This window comes from Trichomonas vaginalis, chromosome VI, assembly GCF_026262505.1.
Source record: "Trichomonas vaginalis G3 chromosome VI, whole genome shotgun sequence".
Lineage (NCBI taxonomy): Eukaryota > Parabasalia > Trichomonadida > Trichomonadidae > Trichomonas > Trichomonas vaginalis.
Window position 1 is genome coordinate 20,081,344 of NC_067208.1, and position 15,806 is coordinate 20,097,149.

Here is a 15,806-nt window from a genome sequence, read left to right on the forward strand (position 1 = left end):
CACATTTCGTTTCAGGATATACACAAACAACGGGACAAGGTAAAGAATACATGCCACCTTACATGACAGTTTACGCATGGTATAGAGTTCAATGAAGCTGCTGACGACTCTATTGCGTTTTACCCTCGACATAAATTAGTTGAAAGTAGGAATGGCAAACTTGCTGAAACCATTGACGAAGCAAAGCGAGGAGTGGTTATTGAAATACTTGGCTATAACATAAACGATGACACTTATAAAGTAAGATATGAAGGAGGCGTTGAAGATGTTATACCATCTAAGAACTTGAGAGAGTCAATGACAACACATCTGGGACCATTAGGGCGGGAGTACTGGAAAGACAAAAATAAGCCAGAAAGAATAAGAAAATTCTTCTAAACTTTTTCATTAGATGTAAATCAGACATGAATGAGAACAGTCATGATATTATTAATGGTACCATTTATTTTTGTCATAAAGACGCAAACGGACTCTTTGAGTCCTGAGGTCTTTCAGACCGAAGCGGCGAGGACGAAGTCCATGAACAAAAATCATGTTTATGTTAGCATGTTAGATCTCACCCGTTTTCTAACCACTTTTCTAACATGGTCTAAAACTCTCGAAAATCATGAATTTTTGACATTTCCTTATGAAAGAAAATAACGCTAATTTTTTTCAAAGAAAAAATTTTTATCTTGTATGTAAAGATATGATTTCAACAATAGGTTCTACAACACTTCAAACAACAACTTCACCAAACTCTTTAGTTATGAATCCAACATCTATGTTAGTAGAGATGAAAAGCTTCATTCCTTCTTCATATACTTTTGAGACAGAAATACAAAGAATTAAGCAAGAACTTTTAACAAGTAATTTAGACTGTAGTGCGAAAGATGAAACAAATGAACAGTATCTTTATGACATGCAGGACATTATTGACCATTTACCCAAATTGCCTGAAATCCAACAACAAAAGCTCACTATTCATGAATTCGATGAAATAGAAGTGAAACCAACTGACTCAGTAGAAATAAAGAAGTTCATACGTAAAGTAAACTATGAGTTTCTAGGATATCATTGCAACCATAAAGTTATGGACAAAGATTGCGACATGGTATATAAGAACATCTCTGACATATATAAATCTGGGGAGTTTAAGACATACGACAACTTTGTTTCATTAGTTGCTGAATGTGTTTGGGAAATAAGAGATAAAGATAGAAGAGGTAAGGTATGGCATGAACAGTTAAAACCAGCAGCTTTTGAGTTAAAGAAAACCATTGACGCCTTAGTTGTTCTAGCTGGTTTTATTTCAATGTATAACGCAAAAATGAATCCGCAATGTTCAAAATGTAAAGCAGCAATGAGGAAATATAACTACTCCGTCAAAGAGATAGAACATATGAGAAACGACTATGCTGACTTAAAGAAAGAAGTAGAGAAACCAGCAGAAGATAAAATGGATATGTTGACATTTCTAAACAAAAACTATCCAACTGCTGACGATTTCCTATTATCTGATGTCAAGAAGAAATATAAAGAAACCTTCGGCATAGTTAAAATTTTTGATATCCTTCGTGAAGAAATAGAAGCTACAAAACTGTTTAAAGTCATGAACCATCGCAACATATACCATGTAAAACGCTTGTAAATAGTTTTCTTCGATGTTAGAAAAGTGGTTAGAAAACGGGTGAGATCTAACATGCTAACATAAACTTTATTTTTGCATTAATCCCACTATGTTGTCAACATGACATTTTGACAACAACATAGGAGGATGGCATTTATTCATTATTTTTGAAGAACTGATAGGGTCACCAGGTCACCAGGTCACCAGGTAATTTAACTTCTCTGAAAAAATGTAACAACATGACATTTTGACAACAACATAGGAGGATGGCATTTATTCATTATTTTTGAAGAACTGATAGGGTCACCAGGTCACCAGGTAATTTAACTTCTCTGAAAAAATGTGACAACATGACATTTTGACAACAACATAGGAGGATGGCAAAAATAAATTCAAATCATACTTTATAAAGCATCATTTACAGGTATTTCATCGTCAGTAAATGAATCATCATTATCGTTTGGTTCAACTTGTTTATATAATCCTTTCATTTCTTCTTTCAAAACATAATACCATGTCTGTTTACCATCTATTTTTCTTTGTTTCCTATCACATTTATCCTTAATACTCATTTGGAAATTCTTGTCTTTCATGTCTGATGGTTTGCAGAATAGAGCATTTTTACACGTCATACCTACACACAATTCATCATAATGTGTATTTATCCATACATCTAAAGGATTTGTTGATAATTCAATTAAATCTTGTTTGGCTTCAGTCATCGGAATGATTCGTACATTAAATGATGAAAGGTCATATTGCATAAAATACGTCAGTAAATTATCATAAAATTCCTTTGTGCATGAATCCATTAAATTCTTGAAGTAATCAAATTGACCCTTGAATTTACCATTAACTCTTAAAACTACATATCTTCTGTCTCCAACTTCAATTTTGACAGGGTAAACGTTATTAGTTACGAAAATGAAATTGGCAACGTTTTGTGCTGTTCTTCTGGGTTGATTCTTTTCATTAATTCTAATCTCATTATCCGTAATAATTGATTTCAAAGCGTTGAAGTTTGCGAGTCTGTCTTCACCTACATTCTTGAGTTCATTAAGTACAAGAAACATTTTATTCTCAACTACTGAGTTGAAATTACCCGTTAGCTCACCTATTTCAGTAATGTTTTTGCATGAATAACCGGCGAGGAGTTCAGAAATAATGTCTGTAAATCTGTTTTTACCTGTTCCCTGAAGTCCTTTCAAAATAATTGCTGTTTCATTCTTGATTCCAGGATGTTGAATCATTGATGCAATCCAGCCGAGAAGGTATTTATACACTTCATCGTTATTATCACAAATGGCTTCTTTAATGAAATTCATAAACATCTCAATTTTTGAGTAATCAGGTTTTTCAAGAATGTTGTATTTATAACCCTGAAACGTTGGGAAAACATCGGGGGAATCAGATTTAAAGCAAACACCCTTAACGGTTAATGAAGATAATTGATTTAATAGTACATCCCATGCTGTTATTGTTTTACCTTCTTCTTTAAATAATTTAATCATTTTGAGTGACTCTTTCATGTTTGACTGAAGAACGAATGATATTTGATTCATTTTGTCGTGGATATTATAGTCCTTTTGAATGAAATATTTGTTTCCACAATCTACAAAACGGATTACACGTGATAAATCCTCAATTACTTCAGAACTGTTTTTATACTGATGATTTTCAGCCTTGCGTCTAATATCTGTTATCAAAAACGAGTCATCAAGTTTGATATCAAATGTTATTTTTGGCTTACGTAATAAAGGTAAAACATATTCATCATAATATTCCTTTTGATATAGTTTTAGAATCTTCACCAAAACAAATGGAGAAGTCATTAAATGTGCATATCTACCACGTGCTTTTTCAAAATTACTTTTTGCATTTTCAGTTAAATTGCAGAAGTTATAAACGTTATCGTATGCTTCATTAATCAAATGATTAGGTAACGAATTAATAGCTTGAAACAATGTGAATAATGTTATTTCTTTTTCTAAATTCATGTTTCCACCATCATTATGTACTTCAAAATCACAGATGCCATCAACTATGCTCTGAGCTAGTTTATCGTCAATGTTTACATCTTTGTTTTCATTGACGATGGTCTTTATTTCTTCATTCTTCTGTTCAACTCTTACCTTAATATTCAAATCATTTAATATATCATTCACTGTTCTGGTTAATGTTGAATCATAACTTCCACGAATGAATGAGTATGTATTGATTGGTTCTGTTGCATTCTTGCGAACTCTTGAATCAGCCATAACTACTAAAGAACGTTTTGAATCATCAATAGAAGTCATTATGTCAATATCATAATCATTGCAGGAATAACATTTAATCATTCTGTTCGAAACTGCATAGAAGAAATTAGTGTTGCAATAAATGTGAAGACCTCCTGAAGCGGTTTTAACGATAACATCTTTATCCGAAAGTTTTGATAGAATGTCTTTTCTAACCATTTCTTTAAGTTCATCATTGTACGATTTATTGATATCAACATCTATAATCGTTAAATTCGAAATTTTATTTACTAATAAAGCCATACCAGTTTTCCTTCCTCTCCCTCCATCATATTTGAGGTAGTTATGTAAATCAATCTTGTTTTCACCAATTCTTTCGTTGAGGGTTTTAGTTTCTGCCATAACTAATTCCTCAGCTAATTCCTCAACTAATTCCTCAACTAATGAATCAACTTTTTCATCAGAAACGATATCGTTGCTGTTGTTGTTTGTTGCTGTCATTTATATAGGAATAAAAAATAAAAAATAATTTTAAAACTAACTTTATTTTTGGACTACATCAAATTTCATCCCTGTTGTCAAAATGTCATGTTGTTACATTTTTTCAGAGAAGTTAAATTACCTGGTGACCTGGTGACCTGGTGACCCTATCAGTTCTTCAAAAATAATGAATAAATGCCATCCTCCTATGTTGTTGTCAAAATGTCATGTTGTTACATTTTTTCAGAGAAGTTAAATTACCTGGTGACCTGGTGACCTGGTGACCCTATCAGTTCTTCAAAAATAATGAATAAATGCCATCCTCCTATGTTGTTGTCAAAATGTCATGTTGTTACATTTTTTCAGAGAAGTTAAATTACCTGGTGACCTGGTGACCTGGTGACCCTATCAGTTCTTCAAAAATAATGAATTTCATTAGTTAGAAAAATAACACTAATTTTATTTTTATATCTTTTTTTGTTTTGTATGTAAAGACAGTGATGACAAACATTGAGTTTGAAACAGTTAGAAAGATAGACGATGACACCAAAGTGGTTAGAATAGGTGATTTAAACGTAAGATACTCAAAGAAATACAACAAATATTCTTTGTCAGACATTATATCTCCATCTGAAAAGAAAACAAACGACTGGGTTAGAAATGCTTCAACTCAGAAAATTTTGACAAGAAATCCTGAGCTTATGATATCAGTAGCATTTCATGGAACAAGAGCATATCTTATAGACAAAAGTCTTATACCAATAGTTTTGTTATGGTTAGACCCAGTTGTTGGATATAACTTCATAACATATGGTTCATTCGATACGGAACGTTGCAGTGAAGGCTTACTTTACATCGTTCAGAAACCGAAGGACTTCAACACAAAAAGATATAAGATAGGAAGGACATATAATATAACTCAAAGATATGACAGTACAGTCAATAGAGTCAAGGTTGTGTTTGTTAATGATATGAGAGCTGCTGAAACAGAACTGCTTGAAGTTTTTGAGAAAATGTATGGTGCTCCCATAAAAGGTAAAGAAACGTTTGAAGTAGATGAGATAGATAAAGCTATAAAATTATTTGACGAAGTTGCTGAAAAATACATGTAAAGCGTTTATTTTTGTCTTTTGTGAAAGTCAGAAAATAAAGTTAGTTTTTTTTATTTTGTATGTAAAGACAGTAATGTCAACATCAGAGAACACAACAACTACTATCGTTCATGAAGCCATTAATGAAGAATACGAGTACATACAGTATAACAAACAACTTCGCCTCATTCGTTCGGTCAAAGATGACATGTACCAAATGCAAAGTATAATGAATGCTCTTCGTTCTACAAAGCAAGAGGTGAGAAAAGAGGTGAGATCTCACTTCTTCACCTAAACATTATTTTTGGGTCATTTACACTCATTACGATGAAGTCATGACAAATCATTTTCCATGTTGTTGTCAAAATGTCATGTTGTCTCATTTTTTCAGAGAAGTTGAATGACCTGGGAGCACATGGTAACATGGTGTTATGATTTGAATTAATTATTGAATAACCTGAAAACCATTAACGATAAAATAACTGATAACAAAATTTTATTTTTATATAAATGAATACCCCACAAGCTCAAAATTTACCACGAATCATAACAAGGGAGGAAACGATAAAAATGCTGCGAGAACTTGCTAAAAATAACAAACCACTAAAACTGAGAAAATGTGGTTATGCAGTAATGATGGAAAGAGAGATGTTGTCAAAGAAAAATAAAAATTAATTTTGGATTGAGTTTAAAAATTCATCTTTATTAAATTCATCTCTTCCAATCAATTTATTTATTCTATTAAATTCTTTTATTTTTGCTTCACTTAGTTTAAGGATTGAACGGTAAGTTTCTAATTTTTCGATTATTTCTTTATCGTTTTCAACCTCACCGCATTGTGGCTTCTTTTTGTAATAGCATATTTTTGATTTAATTCTGTTTAGTTTCTTTTTATATTCATCGTCTGGACTCTTGACTGCTTCGTTGTCACTCATTTCTTACGAAATAAAAAAAATTAAATATTATTTAAATATAATGGAGTAATAAAATAAATCGGAATTTCTATTAATTTATTGTCAACTTCAACTAATGCATTGCCGTTAATATATCTAACAAATTCAGCTATTGTGTCAAATCTTCGTCTTCTTTTTGTCATTGATTTATCAGTTTTTCCATAATCGAGATGAATCAAAACTTTATCCCCTTGTTTAAAATTCATGAGCCCCGAATTAATTTGTTCACGTTTAACATCATTCAACCTTTCCATTTGCTTTCTAATATATTCCCATTCTTTTGAAATATCATTTTTCATTTCCACCGGTTTCATGTTTATAGTTCTATGCCATGTATTATTATAATAATATACTAACTGTTGTATGATGGAGTCATGATTTCCATCCCAGTATATCTGACCGTTAACCCCTAACGCATCTCTAAGAGTTCTCATTACCGCATCAACTATTTTATTATGAAACGTATATGGAGAGGATGAAAAGTAAAAATTAATTTGTGGGAAATAATGAGTCATAGTTGCCTGAAATCCTTTATCACTATCACCCCTGATATTATCTACTCTTTCATGATCTAGTAAGTATTGAATAGCTCTTCTTGTTTCCTGTTCTGTTTTCCCTTTCACTGGAATGCAATATAAATATCTGGTGTTAATGTTAATGGCAAATAAATAAGTAACGTTTCCTTTTGAATATTCTAAATGATCGATTTCGTATGAATATGGATATGGTGCAAATGAAGGGCGACCAAATTTTTCCTTTAACGGTTGAATTTTCGGGTCAATTGGTTTATTTAATATCTTGAAACCCTTTTTAAAATCTTTTTGCTTCTTTAATGTTTGAAATGGATATAATAAAGTGAATGATGAAGGATTAACTGGAGGAGGTGGTTTTGGTATTGCAGGTACAGTCGTTGGAGGTTTTGGTGTTGCAGGTACAGTCGTTGGAGGTTTTGGTGTTGCAGGTACAGTCGTTGGAGGTTTTGGTGTTGCAAGTGGTTTAATTTTATCCGCTTTGATTTTGGATGATGAAGTTTTGGAATTCATTCCTTCCTTCATTAATTCTGGATGTATTCTATTCATTTGTTTTAAATATGCTGTATATAAAGGTTTGATATACTTTCCCGCTTCGAGTTTATGTTGAAGGATGAATTCCAAAAGTTGATCTTTATTTAAAAGTTGGGCTGAATGTGGTTTAACTAATGAATCATAAATTAAAGCTTGTGCATCATTTTTGGTCTGAAGGACCCGGGCGTTTTGTTTCTTTGTTTTTTGTGGCTCAGGATTATATAATTTATATAATTCATCAATATCTTCTTCTGTTAATACTTCATTTTTGAAATCTTTCAAATGTTTAAGTTGTGATTTAGTTTTTTCCTTTGTATATTCATTATTTTTAATTTTATCTTTAATTTTAGAAATTATTTCATCATGATATTTCAAAAATTCATTATCATAATATGAATAATAATAATCTATATCATCATCCGTTATATTTTCATCATATTTTTGGAGATATGCTTTTAAATCATAATAACTAAGAAAATTTTGATCACGTACTAAATCATCAATTAAATTTTCTAAATCTACGTTATCCATTTATATAAAAATAAAATAAATGTTTTAAGGGTGCCCACCTCTTTGATCAAGAATCAAAACCATCATTCAACGGTTCCTTTTGTCTCTTCTGTGGCATTTCATTAAATAAACGGCATACAACATCCATTTTCACAACATACAGCCTTAGTGTGTGCTCCTGTTAATGCAGTCTTACCGATTGTTAAGCGAGTCATTGACCCGTTTTTAAGTTGTAAATTAATATTCTGACCATCAAATATCACTTTATCATTTATTATATCCAAATAATTTTTAGGTGTTAATTGTTTATTTTGTCGTAAACTAACTCCTTTCATTTTTTGTGCAATCTTTTTAAAATCACTTCCATCAATTGAACCGTTGAATGATGTATAACACTTGGGGCATAAAGCAACCATGTTATCACCTTGTTTCTCAATTGCTAAACCCAATAACTTCTTCTCATGTGCTTTTTCTTCAGCTTTATTCTTTAATTTAGGTTTAAATTTCTCATCAAAACAAAAGAAATCAAAAGGTGCGAATTTGTAAATGTTTTTATCATAAAATTGTTTATCAGTAACAATTGCTTGAAATGCTTGAGTGTTAGGAAGATTTGGTCGCCAGCGATTGCCCAATAAGATGAATCAGTATCACCTTCAATGAAATGAAAACGATTAACATTCATGCATTTATACATAAAATCATAAATGAAAACCAAATACCAGTATTTAGCATTATCTAAAGTGAAGAATGCCTCTTGTAAACATGTTTCACATCTATAAAATCTATCTTTAAGCATCACTTGATACGTATCTTCACCTATTTCTCTTATGTTTTTAAACTTATTTGACATACATGCAACGCGTGCCTTCTGTGCATTCATTATTTTAGTCTTTGCGTAATTTTGTGTATTCATTGCATCGTAACCATATGATCCATTAAGTGAAATCTTGCAAAATAAACTTTTTCCTTTATTTCCTTCTAATTCAGCCTTTTGTCTTTCGTTCATAAATTTGTTCGCAAATTCATTAAAACAAGTGTTTTTAGTAAATGTTAAAATTGATTGAATGTCATCGATGATAAAATGAAATCTGTCTATTAGATACCAAAGATAATAAGAAGAAAATGGTTGATATTGGTTGTGTGTTGATGCTAACTGAGTTAATTTTCTCTGTTTCTGGTCAACGGTAATTGTTTGATTTCATGTAATTATACATAAAACTGCCAATTGTTTTTTCATCTGTGATAATATCTAAGTTTCTTATTATCGGTAAAAAGTTTATGTAATCATTAATGTATTTTTCATCAATGTGACCCTTTACTTCAGCCACGAATAAAGTATTTTTCTTCTTAATTATTCCCAGTGCTTTTGCTTTCTTTGTTGCTGTATCACAAATGATAACACCATTCAATCTTCCCGGCATATACATTTTATGGTCAGTATATTGAATGAAATCATGAGGATTAGATGAAAATGATGAAGGATATAATGAATTAAAGTCAACTCCAACGAAATGAGTCATAATGTTGGTGGTGTCCTCATTTGATACAGTTTTAGTTTCTGGATTATATGAAAGTTTATTAATGTGCGTGATTCCTTTAAGATTTACTCTATGTTGAACATTTGATAAACCACCAGTAATTCCATTACGGAGAATGTGATAAGCTTCAACTGAATCTAAAGTCATTGGTAAATTATTTTTTAATGCATAATTTCTTAAATTGATTCTTAAACGTTGAACATCTTCATCTTTATTTGATTTTACGACATTGCAATAACAACACATTAACTGACAATTTTCTTTGGTATGTGGTTTTTCATTATCGATTCTATCCAATGTTGGTTTATTTACATATGTAAACGCTTTACCACACATTTTGCATTTAGATGAAAGGATTAAATCGTGATAGTATTGAAAATCATCCGTTGAAACATTATTTTTAGTATCTCTTTTCGCCTTTTCATCTTGTTTCTTATATGAATCAATTTTATATTTCCAATACTTTTTTGTTAATTCAAAACTTGATTCTATCTCTTCCTCAGGATATTTTTCATTAGGATTAAAGTCTTTATATGCTAAAGCGTAACGAATCATTGAAGCATTCGATGATAAAGAAAGATTATGAAGCATGTCAATTTTATAAACAAATGTTTCTTCGATAATTTTATCAATTGGGTCAATCATAATTTCAACGTCTTTATTGCAATAATGAATAAAATATTCTAATCTATTCTCAAAATTTTTAGCATCATTGAGATATATTTGATAATCACTATCTGATATAGTTTCTTGAGTTAATGCTGAATAAAATGAATCTTGAGTGAATGGTTCCACTTTATATAATTCTTCTTCGTAATTCTCCCATGTGATGAATTGATAAGGGAAAAAGGATTTAACACGTGTTTATTGTTTCCGAAATCTTGAGTGAATTGGTCTAATGTCCCACCCGCTATATAATTTCTGATGTCAATAAATCTTAATTCATATGGAGCGTTTGTTTTCTTTACAATGATTTGCTTAAATTGAGAAGATGAACCCAGCATTGATTTTATTTTCCATTTTGCAGTGTTTAAATCACGAAGAATTAAATTTAAATCAAACTTTCCCGAATTAAAACCTATGATATTCACTTTATTGAATTCTCATCTAGAAGTTCTTTAAATGCTTCCTTCTGTTTTTCATTTAATGTATTCATTAATTCTTCATATTGTTCAATATTTGATTTAGCAACTAATGAACAGGTTGAAAATAAAAATTCAATCCAATCAGAGATGAACGAATCACTTGATGTTAAGCAAAAATTCCTCGTATATGTTTTATCGTTTAATTTAACCGTTGATGATACCATGAATGGTTTTAAGTAAGCGTTCAAAGTTGCACACTCAGAAAGTTGTAATTCTTCTTTAGTCTCTAATGTTTCGAAGTCAAAAGTAATATAATATCTTGTTGGTTTATAATATTCCTGCAAATTATGTGCTAATAGCCATTGATATATCTTCTGTTTCGTGATATGTGGTGCATATGGTTGTTGTGTGTTTTGCAATTGAACGTCTTGAATTAATCTTCCATTATTTTCTTTACATTTCTCACAATGTTTTAAAAATCTTCTTTGGTTTTTCCTTTCTGGATCATCACGGATAGAATAACTTCTTCTTTACAAAATGGACAAACTTTATAGCCTGTGAGTGCTTCAACGTCTGTAATTCTGTCAGCGTGAAGTTTTCCACATGGACTCTGTGTTAATAAAATATTTACTGTTTCAAATTCTGGATCTATCATTATTGATTCCACTAATGGAAAGTCTACCTTATTTATGTCCACGTCTTCTGGTTGAGGATCACAATAATAAAAATCAATATTAACGTTTAACATTCTTGCTAACCTCTCACTTTCTGATGAAATGTCAAATCCTTCATATGCATCTATGGCTTCATTTAAATAACTTCTACGAGTTTTAGGATTAACACCATCAGGAATGTTATAGAAGCGTTTAAATAACCTTCTACCTTCTGCTCTAATTTGATTATCATTCATTTTAGCTGTTCCGTTTTTGTTCATTTATGTAAGAATAAAAATTAAAAATAAAGTTTATTTTTTTTAAAGTCCATAAAATGAATTAAGAACACATAAATTTTTATCATCTACGACATGACGAATACATTTTAATTTACTCAAGAATGCGTACCCTGATACATTAAATCTAATTCCTGTCTTATTTAATTTCACAACTTTGAAAAGGAATGTATGAATAGCTATAAAATGATGAGAAGATGTTTTATGGGTTGCTTCCATTTTTTCTGAAATAAATGAATAAATATAATGTTTATAAGTTTTCATATCTTTTATGTTCTTAATAACGAATGGTATAGACCTTTCAACTTCGTCTTCCTTCGGTGCTGTTCTTTCATATGAAACATTATTGGTATCTTCAATAATGAAACCACAATCGCATAAAATTTTATAGGTTCCAATTGTTTCTTTTGATATTTTATCTAACAAATCAAAAACTTTATCAACACCTGTACATTTATTTAAATAATAATTTGTGTAAATATCATGGTCTTCTTTCTTAATCGTATTTGTTGCATATGTTACATTTTTCAGTGCTTTTTTGAATTTTTCAGAATCAAGAGGAGGTGAAAGTAATATACAAGGGTATTTTTCATCGTCAATAAACTGAAGCTTATGTTTATGAATAAATTTTGTGCCTTCTTCTGAAAGTGTTTCGTCAATATCACCATCTAATAAATTTTGTGTTGATTCTAAGACATAATTTTTATATCTTTCTTCATGAGATTTCTGAACTGCTGATTCTGAAGCTGGGATATTCATTAAACCCTCTACTTCATTTTCATTATATTTTTCAACTTCTCTTAATTCCTTAATTTTTTCATCTATTTCATCTCTTATTTTTTCCAGTCTTTCAATTTCATCGTATTCATCATCTTTAATTCGTTCTTCATAATATTCAGGGAAAACATCAGGTTCTTTAGGTTTTTCTTTTTTAGATGCGGGATATAAGAAATTTATAACATCATCTTTATTCATTTTTCCATCATAATCAAACTCATTTAAAAACTCCGCGAATTTTTGACAATTTCTAAAATAATATTTATCAACCTCATAACCTGCCTCCTCTAATATATCCTTTATTTCCTCATTTGTGAATCCTAATTTTTTAACGTCGTTAGTCTTGACACTCATTTCATACAAAATAAAAATAAATTTTCATAAATGTAAGACATGAATTTTTAAAGTTTATTTTTTTTATTTCATTATGGTAGTGAATCTTTTATTCATTCATGAAAATAATTATTTCTAATTTCTTTTACTCTCTCGTATATACTAGATTTAAAGAATTCAGATTTTTCTCCATAATCTCCTAAATGTTTTCTAATCTTATCGGTTTTCCATTCATTATATGAAACTGTATAAACTTTATTCCTAAATTCATATTTTATTATAGATTTAGTATTTTCAAACTCTTCAATATTTAAAACTTTACATCCTTCTTTATTAAATATATGTTTCACATATTCAGGATTAACAATTCTATAATATTGCTTCCCTTTAAATCTTTGAATATAAACAGGAACACCATCCTCTAAAATTCGATAATCTATTTTATCTGGTTTTACTTGTTGGGTCATTTATGTAAGAATAAAAAAATAAATTATTTTAAAATTAATGTGTTAAAAAAATGATACAAAATCGTTCGATATTGTATGAATTCCACCATATTTGGAATCTATGCAAAAATAGAATCTTTCTACCGATTTAGAATTTAAATATCCCCATAAGTTATATATTAATTTAATAAATTATATTATCATTTATAATAAAATTTTTCGAAATGCAGATAAATTTTAACATGTTCGAAATGAAACTATTATAAAATATATTCTTTTTATTAATGGTAATATAGGAATTGTAGGAATAAAAACTTTTTATAAATTATTCATAAATTTTTAAAATCTGCTATTCGGAAGTATGTTCAAAAATCATTCAATTATGTGAGAATTCTTACGATTACAAAAAAAGTCACACACCCCGTCATCTTCTACTACTTTACATGAGACTACTTTCTCTAGGAAAGTCAAAATACAATTCGTCCGAATTATACGGTTGTTTACATAAGTGCAATGTTTTGGTTAATTTATTTGAAGATGCAATCAATATTCTGAAAAGCTACAAAATAGTTTTTAAACTTAAATCATCATGCGGACTTGTTGATTTCTTTGAAAAATACAAGACCGAATTTGCATCTGATTTAGGATCAAAAACCGAAATTCAAAATCTTCAGTTAAAGCTATCTAAACTTGAAAATGACAACCTTCAATTAACACAATCCATCAATGATTTCAAAAACATTTCCCAATTACGTGAATCAGAAGATTTCGAAAAAATTTACAATTTATTAAAAAATTTTTCAGAAATAGGCTATAAAGAAAAGATATCTCTTTCATCTGCACTCAAATTAAATGAGAAACGAAATGAACACGAGCAAACCCCACTCCTTCACTCATGTAAAATTGGTGATTTTCAATTAACGAAATCTCTCATTGAAGGTGGTTGTAATAAAGATGTAGTTAGTAAGTATGGAAATAACTGTTTAATGGTTGCATCTAGCAATGGACACATTGACATTGTTAAATATTTGATTGAAATTGGTTTTGACAAGGATTGGCGAAATAAAACTGATGGATTTAATGCAATACTTTTTGCATCACAAGAAGGTCATCTTGAAGTTATTAAATATCTACAAAGCATTGGATGTGATGTAAATTCTAAAACAAATGATAATTCAAATTGTATTTACTTAGCATCATCTCAAGGTCATCTTGAAACAGTCAAATATCTTATTTCATGTGGAGTTAATCCAAATGAAAAAGATAATGATGGATTTAATGCGATACTTAATGCATCACAAGAAGGTCATCTTGAAGTCATTAAATATCTTCAAAACATTGGATGTGATGTAAATTCTAAAACAAATGCTAATGCAAATTGTATTTACTTAGCATCATTTAATGGTCATCTTGAAACAGTCAAATATCTTATTTCATGTGGAGTTAATCCAAATGAAAAAGATAATGATGGATTTAATGCGATACTTAATGCATCATTAAAAGGTCATCTTGAAGTCATTAAATATCTTCTAATGAATGGGTGTAACAAAAATGATAAAACAAATACTAATGATACATCACTTCATTGGGCGGCTGCAAATGGTCATTTTAATGTTGTTGAATTTTTAGTTTCAATTCGTGTCAACCTTAACGAAAAAAACAAAGATGGAAAAACAGCACTTGATTTGGCATAAGGGTTTCGTTTTGCTAAAATTGTCACTTTTATAGCATATTTGTTTTTGGATGTTTTGCGAAACCAAAAAAAAAAACTATGATATACAATGTGTGTGTAAAGAAAATACTTTATTTACTAGTTAAAAAATCATTTGGTATTGATCAAGTTATTTTTTCTGGATAAGATATTATATGGATAATTGGATAGAAAATACAATTATATAATCTTGTACCTGGTTTAATTAAGCTAATTGTCATCAGAAACTTGTAATTTTTATGAATTTCAGATTTTCTTTTCATTACTGCTTTTCTTAATAGGTCAAGTTCTTATTTACGTTATAAAGTATGATATTTACAAATATCAAGTTATCATGTTTTTTGAGAAATTATGAGAAACAAACAAAAATGAAAAAGATAGGAATAGCAATGAATAGTGATGTGGGTATAGAAAATGTAAGAGATATGAATGCAAAGCAATCAGTATTTAGGATATTGACCATAGATTTCGAAAAAAAATGCTGCATATTGAGCGAAAACTATGATTATATTATAAGGCTGTCATTTAAAGCATAATGAAACTATTCCCTTTTCATTTTAATCGAATAAGATAGTAAAGATTTTTGAATTAGCTAGAAACTGATGAGATGTTTTCACAAATCAGATTTTTAATCTCTATAATGCATAATTCACTCAATATCTCAATTTTGATATTGCGAGATATTTTTGCTATCGGTTTCGCAATTTTGACACAATAGCAAGAGGGTTCTATAAGCATTATTATCAACGTAGAATCTGAATATCATATCAGAAAATGTCGCAAATCTGACATTTACCCGACCAAATAGCAAAAATAATTGAATACTTTTCGCAAAAACTTTAAAAATCGATAAAAATATGAAATATAGATATTAAAGAGACTTTTTATATAATATTCATAAAGATTTTCCAAAAATATGATACCGCAAAATTAAAAAAGTGACGTCTTGAGTGGAGTCAAAGGTCGAAATTGCTAGCTAAATGTTTTTTTAGCGAAATTGCGTATTGTACGTTTTTTTCGCAA

At 29.7% G+C, this 15,806-nt stretch overlaps 4 protein-coding genes across 4 annotated transcripts, besides 1 other annotated feature; 2 read left to right on the forward strand and 2 right to left on the reverse strand.

Annotated features, from left to right (window-relative positions):
• Nucleotides 1-12,682: part of a mobile genetic element that runs on past the window's edge.
• On the forward strand, nucleotides 1,382-1,630 carry TVAGG3_0897100 (organellar and viral DNA polymerase type B; the record flags this gene model as incomplete). Its single annotated transcript, XM_051251097.1, has 1 exon — nucleotides 1,382-1,630. The coding sequence occupies one exon, from the start codon at nucleotides 1,382-1,384 to the stop codon at nucleotides 1,628-1,630; it is 249 nt and encodes an 82-aa protein (XP_051086572.1).
• On the reverse strand, nucleotides 2,014-2,331 carry TVAGG3_0897110 (uncharacterized protein; the record flags this gene model as incomplete). Its single annotated transcript, XM_051251098.1, has 1 exon — nucleotides 2,014-2,331. The coding sequence occupies one exon, from the start codon at nucleotides 2,329-2,331 to the stop codon at nucleotides 2,014-2,016; it is 318 nt and encodes a 105-aa protein (XP_051086573.1).
• On the reverse strand, nucleotides 3,881-4,347 carry TVAGG3_0897120 (Prim-pol domain family; the record flags this gene model as incomplete). The annotated part of the gene is made up of 1 exon (XM_051251099.1): nucleotides 3,881-4,347. A coding segment is annotated over one exon (467 nt), but the record flags the coding sequence as incomplete, so codon positions are not given.
• An 833-nt stretch (nucleotides 12,683-13,515) lies between the features above and the next one.
• TVAGG3_0897140 (protein ubiquitination) lies at nucleotides 13,516-14,766 on the forward strand (the record flags this gene model as incomplete). Its single annotated transcript, XM_001303357.1, has 1 exon — nucleotides 13,516-14,766. The coding sequence occupies one exon, from the start codon at nucleotides 13,516-13,518 to the stop codon at nucleotides 14,764-14,766; it is 1,251 nt and encodes a 416-aa protein (XP_001303358.1).
• Between the last annotated feature and the right edge of the window lie 1,040 nt (nucleotides 14,767-15,806).